Source organism: Loa loa, assembly GCF_000183805.2.
Source record: "Loa loa unplaced genomic scaffold supercont3.29, whole genome shotgun sequence".
NCBI lineage: Eukaryota > Metazoa > Nematoda > Chromadorea > Rhabditida > Onchocercidae > Loa > Loa loa.
In genome coordinates, this window is record NW_018108209.1 from 302985 (window position 1) to 312760 (window position 9776).

A 9776-nucleotide genomic window follows, 5' to 3' on the forward strand; every position below is an offset into this window, starting at 1 on the left:
ATGTACAACTCGATGTTGAAGGTATTTACAGAGAGGTAACTCAAAAACCACAAGGTTTTACAGCGAAAAATAACATCAATTAGAGAATCCGTTTTAGCACTTTGGAAACTTCAATATTCAGGCGGCATGCTTGCGCACGAGAGAAGAGAGTGCTATTATTGTGGAAAGCTTCCGAATCAACGTGTATGTCGCATAAACGGGCAATGCGATGTGTTACAGGTGACAGTAATGGAACGTTGATACGAATCGTTGAATGCTGTGATGGATATCACACATCAGATATCAAGAAAGGATGTACTCCATGTGTGTTGGTTTTCTTGTTTTTCTGTTTATTTTCCAGTCCAGAATATTTCGGTAGTATGGAATTTAACTCTGACATATCTCATCTATCAAGCAGCAAATTTATTTATTGCTAATTTATTTCCTTGATTTATTGCTAGTTTGTTTATTGCTAGTTAAATTTACTTGATCGTAATGTCACACATTTTATTGAATGAAGTTGAGGTATCCATTAACTGTATCATCCTATCATATTCTTACGACAGTTTTTCAGACGATGCGCCAGAGACTTTGAATGAATTGTTGTACGGGAAGAATGTCTGTATAGAAACACTGGAACCAAGCGATACCAAATTTACAACCTTACTAGTGTTACAGTATATATAAAGACAATGAATCCTGTTCAGCGGTATAAATTTGCTAATACTAGAAATTCCATCCTTCTCTTAACTTTCTTTACCTCTTATCCTTGATTAATTTGAAATTATAATTGCCTGAAGATTTGTTCTTGTTAAATTCCAAGGCTTGAAAAAAATTCATAATTTCGGGAGGAAATTTGGAAATTTAAAAAATCGTGAAGCCTTTTCATTTTCCTTTGCCGTTCTCTGTCTAGACAGTTCCCAAAGGCCAGTATGTAAAGAGAAGGTACTCTTTATTATTTTCCTTAAAACTTTTATGGTCCTTTTAACTTTTTTTTATCTTTTCATCTCAGCTTTTAAGCATTTACTCCAGTAAAACTTTCAGTCATACCAATACTTATGTATTATTATCATAAATAAATTTGGCAGCTTTTGAAGGTTTCTGAATATCTGCTATTTCGCCTCAAGTATTGATTTTATAGAACGATACAACAGGAATTGGAACGAGTACATCCTAGAACAACCATATCATACCTATGAAATGTTGAACTCTCAAAAATTGCCTACACGTAAACCAGGAGCATTCATTATTATATCAAGAAATCCCGAACGAACAGGTTTAGATAATAAAGTAAGTGATTTTTTAGCATGTGTGACAAAGTAAGTAACTTGCTTTCTTAAGTAAATAATTTTTTCTGCCAAACTTCTACCAAATTTAATTTGTCAATTTAAGCGGCTAGAAAAAGGTTATCTTCACTGCATTCATCCTATTCACCTATTTGTTTTACTTCATCTTGTTTAGTTCAAGATTAAATTTGAATTTAACTCTAGAAATATTGTCTTTGTCTTTGTATAAATAGTTTTTATGAAAGTCATGCATATACAACCAGGAATCGAAAAATTCAGAGTGCTGGCAACAACTTGTTATAGTATTCCAGCTTCTTTATCCTTTTTCAATCAGAATCAATTTCCCGAATTTCAGCCTCTTCTTAACTGTATCGAAATAGTAGATGAAGATCTGGAATGTAGAAATGGTACAGTGCAACTGCTAAGCGCACCGTTACCTAAGACGACAATGCAAACACTTCTTGACATTATCACAAATGATCCAAATTTTTCTGTTTTTAGTGCTTGTAAGTTTCTGAATTGTTTGGTGAATTCTTATTGAAGCAATCCAATTTCACTATTTTCTTTTAAAGTTTCTTTAATTTTTGCTTAGAAAAGCAAAAAGTGAATGAAGCAAAATTGAGAAATCAAATTTAAGGAATCCTTTTTAGTGTTAACTGATGATCTTCAAGGACGTCTTGCATCAAACAGCCTCATTTCTACTGTATTTGTTTTTAGCAACGAAACATTTACGGCACTATCATCATCAAACACGTATGCATCAAAGGAAAGGATGCGCGAGAGGTGAAACATAAGTCTCAAACTAAATTTGAAGTTAATATTTAGATATTTTTATAGAATTGATCAAGGAACATATATACGATGGCATGTTATGTTCACTATTCAAGGAAAATCATATAACATCAATTACTGGTATCAAGCATCGCTTTTATAAACAGGTTGAAATTTTATTTTCATTTGAATCATCTGCCAAATGGCTGCAAAATTATGTTTGTATATGCGACAATGTCTCAAACCTTCGGAAAAATAATTTAAATTAGACCATTGTTCAGAAATTTTGGTTAGAAATGCAGTAATCAAATACCGCAAACTGAGGATTAGTATAACTGATATTCAGAGAGACGGAAATAACACGGAATGGATTCGTCTGGATAATGGTCGGATTTTGAATACTGATCGAGTGGCTTCAAATGGCGTCATCCATGTCATTGACGACATAATACTTCGAGAACAATGTAAATTTGGGCTTAACTTCTCGTTTTTAATTTTAAAACGGCTCTAATGAAGATCTCAAGATTGGATCATCCATTTTATGGAAGATAAACTGAAGTTGTTGTTATATATTCAGCAACTATTGCATATTTGAGGTTGTGCCGAGAGTTTACTGGAACAAATGATAGACAAATGAGCCTGCCGATAGTGAAGAAGATAGTTAATTCCCACATGTTTCTCTTTTGAAGTTTACAGCTGCAACAGATTGGCGTGATCACTTAGAGCTTCCCAGTCGAGAATTCCTGGAAATCCTTGAGCGCAATATTGGTTATGAATATGAGCCAGTGGCTATATTTGTACCACCTGATGATTCTTTCCGAGTATGCAATCTTTTTGCACCATTACTTAATTGAATCAAAGAAGTTACATTAAGTTTGCTCCAATTCACTGCAGTTACTTGACAAATACTTTTTTCTTATTTGAGTATAAAGCGTCATTCTTTATTGTAAACAAAAGAAAGATTATATCAGGGTCCTTACACCGTTCCATTCTTCCATTCAGAACTGTAAATGCTTCACGAACCTCCCTATTTTGTTCCTCATAATTTCAGAATATGACAGATGAGAAATCATTTGTCATGAATCATATTGCCATAAACGACTCACACATCACAAATAAACTGATCGAAACAGCATATGGTTCAAAGGTTAATTAATTTACCAATAGTTAGCCACTTGCAATCACAAATTAGTGTTTTTTTTCTTTTTTTTGCTTTTGGATTAATATATAGTGTTTCGAAAGTTCCTACCGGTATAAAACTAAACTGGCTAGTGAGGATTTCTCGACCTTATAGATGTCTTTTTGAGAATTCAGATTCCCTCATCGGTGAATTCTCCGAGGCCGGTCTTCGGATGCGCAAAAGCAATAAAGCCATCTACGAAGTACTGCAACACGACCATTTATTCCATTGATGCTGTATGTGCTTTTAAATTTTTGTGTGCTGATCATAATAATGCTTTAAAAATACTTCAGAATTTCTGCGTTAAGATTCAGGAATTCTTCAAATTATGAACTATAAACAGCGGCAGAAATAATAAGCGCATTCCACATGATTAAACCAGTAGATTCGAAAGTCTACTTAATTCTGCTATTCCAGTCCGAAGTTTTTTATTTGATTCCCTCTGTTAAGGAAGTTGAACTGGTCCCCCTTTCCGCTTATCTTTCTCAGATTTTCGTGTCTTCTTTTCAGTTTTTTCTCGTAGGAATTAGGAAATTTAGTTATATGTATAAATTTTAGCCTTTACCAAAGACTATGCATACACTGGAAGAGTTGATAACTGGCCGACGTGAGTTTTCTGTATTCGCTTCCTTACTCAATGACAGTAATATCAATCTGGAGACCAATCGACTGTACACCGTTTTCCTACCTTCCAATGATGCATTGTCGAATAATCAAGTTCGAGCATTAAAGATGAACAAAATGCTGGTAACTAATTTCGTGGGCAGACATATTTTTGAGGGTAAGCACTACAAGCTTGCATTATATTTCCCAACGATCTTTTATCACATAAATTTCCTCGATTTTTCTCAGTGGTCACTTAATTTACAGGACTGTTGTGTTCGAAGAATCTCCAGGTAAGGACGAGTGAAGGAGAGCTTCCTGTAGTTTTGAAAAATATTAGAGGTGAATATTACGACGGTCGTAGAGTAGGCAAGAAGACAACACTTGGTGATATTGATTTACAGGTCAGTGAACAAAATTTTCATATAACTGGCTACGTATCCTGGACTATTAGTCGAAAAGATCTTTTCACCCTACGTAAGCAATTTTCTAACACAATTATCCTTTAAATTCCTTCGCAGCTCTGTAATATTGCACATTGTAGTATAACCTGACTCTTCAAATCCTTAATTGAAAATTAAACTTGAAAATGCAGGATATGGATATGCTTGCTAGGAACGGTATCTTACACACACTCGAGAGTCCATTGGAAAGTCAAACATCACGCGAACATCAAACACTATGCTCGGTTTTTGATTTCATTTAACTTTCATTTTTTATTATATTCCGGTTCTGATAAATAAAAAAGAAAACAAATGATATCGTGACAGCTTTGCACATGAAAGTGGCGTGATAGCATACAGTAGTGATTTACTTCAATAATCAAATGCTCAAATATGGAAAAAGAAAAAAGCATAGATAAAGTAAGTCAGTTGGAATTTAGCACAATTATGACATGCCTCTAATTAATGCATTGGTCAGTAAAGATGTGATGGAGGCGAGTAAGTCATGCAAGCATCTCGACTATGGAGTTCAACACACATTCAAACGTCAACAAGTAACATTCATACTTCTCCAAATGAATGCTAGCCTAAGCAAGGCTTTCTGACAACTCGTACCTGCATGTTCGCATACGCTTATTCAACTGTTGCAAACTGAAATACAAAACAGTTTACCAGGGCAAGTAATACAACCTGTGGACACCAGGCGTTTCGAAAGAATGACTTATACATGAACAACAGAGCGTCTAGCTAGGCAAGCATTTGTGAGAGAATTACTTTGTGTGGGATCACAGCTTTTCATGTTGGGTACGTTAAATTTAGCTTTACTTTCGAATGGTATGAATGGCGGGAAGGGTAGAGATTATATTTCTTTACGGGAAGGAGGGGAAAGGCTCGTCTTTGAACATTTGTACGTGTTTCAATTTTGACAAGATAGTTACCTATTTGGATATTGTCATTCCATCTTCTGTTACTAAGCTTTAATTGATTGCTAATGACAAATTTCAACTGAACCGCTATAAAGTTGCAGAGAAACGTTTTTTTTCACACCACTGAAAGAAATAGCTATCGAGGGAGATATTGTACGACATTATTACAAGCTATAAGATGGGGCGAGTTCTCCTGAAAAGTAATTGCCAAAGGTGTGTAGATTTCATTTAAAATAGGAGATTAAAAAGTTGGAATTGAAGTTGAAATAAATTTGAAAAGAATGTGCAAATGAATGCGTCTTTTGATATTCTGGAAGTAGTCTGTTCTGTAAATTCAGTGATCCTCCTTCTGTCGTTTCATGATTCTTACGAAAAATTTTCACATTTTTCCTCAAGATTCTGGGAGATATTTTTCCAAAACTCGGCCAATCCTAAAGGAATGGTTAAAGGTTAAAGATTTTATGTTTGACTTTGAGACCTTAAAGATAGAAGGTTTGTATTTGTTTGTCCACAGTAAAGACATATCTGTTTCTACGTCATTTTTTTTTCTTTTATATAAAATCTAACCTTTATTTCTGTTAACAAAACATATAATTGTCAGCATGTCTGTTTATTTCTGTCAAAGAAGCATATAATTGTCAACATAAGAGTCAACAAAAGAGCTATGATAACGGTGACAGTTATACATCCAAATGTACCCTATCCTTTATAGCTAGAATAGTCTTTAGGTGCACATTAAGGAATAGTAGGGAAACTTATCGGCCTTATACCATTCCTCAGTCAATTCCAGCACACATCGGTCTTCAACATTGCGTAAAACAAACGTTGGCGGAGTGTCGAAACAGCTTACAGCTACTGAAAAACGGAAAAGAATGATTGAAGCTGGCACGAAATATGCGTAAGAATAGTATCAGATATTAATTTTGTACTTAACACTTTTAAGTTGGTCATACATATATGCAATTAAGCTCGAACCGTTATCTACATCTCTATATATTAAAGTCATCGGTCGCGTGCATAATAAAATAATAGCAGTAATCACACTTTTATACACTATCAGAAAATTTTAATGCGGAAAATTTAGTTCTACAGGCTAGCAGGCTTTAGCATTAAATTGTTCTGGCGATATCTAAATTTGAGCATTGTTAAAAGTGTTTTATAAAGTATGTTAAACTTTTCAGGGCGCAAAATCGGAAAGTCAAAACAGGTTGTTTGACAGGAGCCCACTTCATGAAACTTAGCGTCAAGGTCAGCATAATTGTGCTACAAGTAATTAGACAAAATATGATATCGGATATAGAAATAATATCTCTATCATGTTCCATTTTTCATTATGTCTCGAGTATTTTGAGAAAGATCGCTCCATATTTAGGATTTTGCAGGCAGTCCCAGAGTCAGCTGTTAAAACTGGATCATGCAGGAAATCCTCAGTGTCTCAGGAAATCCTAAAGCTACAGCATATTCCACCAAGAAGAAACATACAACTAGCTGATAGATTTAACAGCCAGAAATCGATTTCTGAAGCCATTCTTAATGTATTTAATTTAATTTTTCAGCATTTATTATTACCGAGACGTAAAATTCCAAAGAATTTTTGATACTTATCTCTCAAAAAAAACTTGCCAAAATTGAGCATCTTGGTGTCTCTTAGTTATCCAAGCAGCACTTCTCTGTGTTTTATCGTCGTGGTTCGTGAAAAGAATAGTTTTCAGCGTTCAGACGCCAAATGCAAGTCAAAATCACATTTTATAAAGGCGCCTCTGAAACCAATCAATGAAATGTTTGAACGTGATGATGAAGCACTGACAAGTATTTTAAACAGATGTCCACAGAATTCAATTACTGGAAAAGCTTCTATCTTCGTAAGCTGTTTTCAGCCTTCGAGTGTTTCTTTCACCTTATTTAAATCATTTCAGTTCTTGGTCTCGAGAAATTGCTGACGTTTATGTTTTGGTGTTTCATAAAATCAAGTTATTGTCAGTTCTGTTTCTGATCACTTGATCAGAATAGAGGTTTCGGAAATTATTCTTTTAACTCTATTAGGATTTTTTTCATTTCTTGACGTTTTGATCCCATTGATATTTTCCTTATTTAGCGTGGCCGCGAAAGACCATCATTATTTCCGAATGGAATAAATCCTTTGGACACAGCTGCTGAGAAATTTGCTAAACCTTTACCATTGACGGCATTAGCTACCCGCGCGTTTTCTTTGGGACCGGTTACTTCCACGAAAGTTGATACGACATCCGTTTTAGTTACACCATCGTCAGTTGTTAAGATGTCAAAAAAAACACCAGTTGGTTTTCGACGCTTAAAGTTTCCTAAACTTTTCTAGTACTGAATTATTTTTAAATTTTTATTAAGAAACACGAGCGTTAGGGCATAACTGATAAATGAATTTGCATGAAATTATTTTTCAGACAAAAACCGTTAGATTTGATGAAAGCGTTTATTTCCGAAGTCCGAAAACTGATAATATGTCTTCTCCAGAAACTAGTGTTCCTAAAATTGGTGAACCAACTTCTCTGGAAACTACAGTATGCTTTACAACATTAGATTTCTTTTCACATGAATTTATTTGTGTAACTGTTGCATTCGTTTCAGAATGAAATGACTTTGGATCTGAAAGTGAAATTCGATGACATGTTAGAAAAGCTGAGAAATTTGCCAGCAGGTGTTTTTAGGAACTTGGAAGAAGCAGTGCATCAAATTGCTTCTGAGAAATTAAAGTAAAGATATATTTTCACCTGAATTTAGAATATTTTATCTAAATTTAGAATAGGAATTTGGCATCTTACATCCTGATTTCTTTAAAAGAGATGATAATTCTGCATTGTCATACCATCAGTAGAAGCATGATTTTCATTCTGGTAATAGTTTGAGATTTTTTTTTCGTCCATAAATTTATAATTATTCAGATAAATTTGAGAAGCAATTAGATAGCGAGATTTTTAGACATTAATATTGATCCGGAAATGCTGACAAAACTTCTATTTCAAAAATGTTAACAAAACTTGTATTTCAGAAATGCTAACAAAACTTGTAAAGAGCGTCCATCCAGCCTACCGTTGAATTCGACAGCAGTGTCGTTCTCAGAATCTGAAATAAAGGAAGTATTGCCCAGTTATTGTTGGTCATCAGTGGATTGCATTGCCTCACGAACAAGAAGAAAAGTTCGTGTATCTCAAGTGTATGTCAACCAGGTAATTTTGTTTAATAGATTTTTGAAGTTCCGTAAAAGTGAACATAAAAAATCGATTTATATGAATGATATGCATGCGAACAGGAATTTCCGATGTATTAACAAATTTTTTGAACTTCATTTGATTTTTTCTAAACATATTGCAGGAATTTTCATTAACAGTAGGAGCATCTCAAGAAAAAAACTGCAACCCTACGTTCCATCCAGAAAATTATGCTCAGGAAGACAGCGAAACGCCTAAAATGTAATGTATTTTGACATTTAAATTGCCATTAGCTCCACGACCCTTGAATTATAATAAAATAACCTTCATCAGTCTAAATTCCTCAGTTTGTGAATTATGCGCTTCAGAATCTTCTAAAAGGTAATAAAATGAGTAGTAACACACTAAATATAGGAATGAATAGTAAAGTAAATACAGAAATGAGTAGGAGAGTGCAATTTCATACTCGTTAGCAATTACTCTTACTATTGAAATCCGAATCTGTTTGCAGCAGCAAACGGTCAAGAGAAATAAATCAAATGCTCCCTGACAAAGTACAATCAGTTGAATGAACAGTGGAATTACCATGATTTTTATTGTGTTTTCTGTATTTATTAAACGACTAATTTGGGAATAATGCGCTCATGACCTATAGGTCTTCAACTGTTTATAAAGCATTTTCAGATGAATTTATAAAGTTATGGCCATTTAGAAATTAGTTGAAAAATATGTTTGCTGAAAAGAAAATTCTGATAGTTGGTGGTTTCATCATTAAAACTATAATAACTATGAAATAAGATTTATAAATTCGAAAATGTCTAAATCCAATTTCTTCATTGACTATACATCTTTTTCAATGCGATGTAGGGTTATACTCCGAGGCCTTTTCTATTTGGAAATTTCTAGTGCATAAATGATGCCGTATTATACAACACAGTCTAATTACAACTTCTTTCATATCGCACCTACGGAAAGAGTTACTGTATACCCTGTCATAATTATATTAAATATATGAGGAAGATCACAGTTGTTGAAATATTTAAGTAATCCCCATTCCCTGCCGAAGTGCATGTCGGACATGCTACACATATGCGTTCTCGAAGAAATTTATACCTTAATTGATTCGACAGCCACGATCATTCCCGTTGGACATAAAAAAACTGCTGAGAGTGTAAAGGTAGAAGAAACAAAAAAGATAAGACGGCTATCTTTCTCAATTTTCTTGTTTAACGCTCGAGAAGAAAACCATTATTATAAGTCGGATAGGATCAAATTTGCTTAGTTTTTTTCTAAAGACCTCGTAGGAAGAAATACGGCTGCATTATTAGTATATACATATATACATATACATATACATATATATATATATATATATATATATATATATATATATATATATATAT

At 33.9% G+C, this 9776-nt stretch overlaps 2 protein-coding genes across 2 annotated transcripts; both read left to right on the top strand.

Moving 5' to 3' along the window:
* LOAG_09108 (fasciclin domain-containing protein) lies at positions 1–4919 on the top strand (the record flags this gene model as incomplete). Its single annotated transcript, XM_020447857.1, has 14 exons — positions 1–35; positions 122–303; positions 554–656; positions 1077–1269; positions 1621–1771; positions 1983–2048; positions 2103–2203; positions 2383–2500; positions 2733–2857; positions 3088–3183; positions 3351–3452; positions 3775–3997; positions 4087–4223; positions 4415–4919. 14 exons carry the CDS (start codon positions 1–3, stop codon positions 4523–4525), a joined length of 1743 nt encoding a protein of 580 aa, XP_020301950.1. The 3' UTR covers positions 4526–4919.
* A 447-nt stretch (positions 4920–5366) lies between these two features.
* Positions 5367–9015, top strand: LOAG_09110 (hypothetical protein; the record flags this gene model as incomplete). Its single annotated transcript, XM_020447859.1, has 11 exons — positions 5367–5401; positions 5979–6086; positions 6370–6436; positions 6571–6723; positions 6901–7050; positions 7284–7484; positions 7609–7725; positions 7793–7917; positions 8214–8391; positions 8537–8634; positions 8885–9015. The coding sequence occupies 11 exons, from the start codon at positions 5367–5369 to the stop codon at positions 8943–8945; spliced, it is 1293 nt and encodes a 430-aa protein (XP_020301951.1). The 3' UTR covers positions 8946–9015.
* Between the last annotated feature and the right edge of the window lie 761 nt (positions 9016–9776).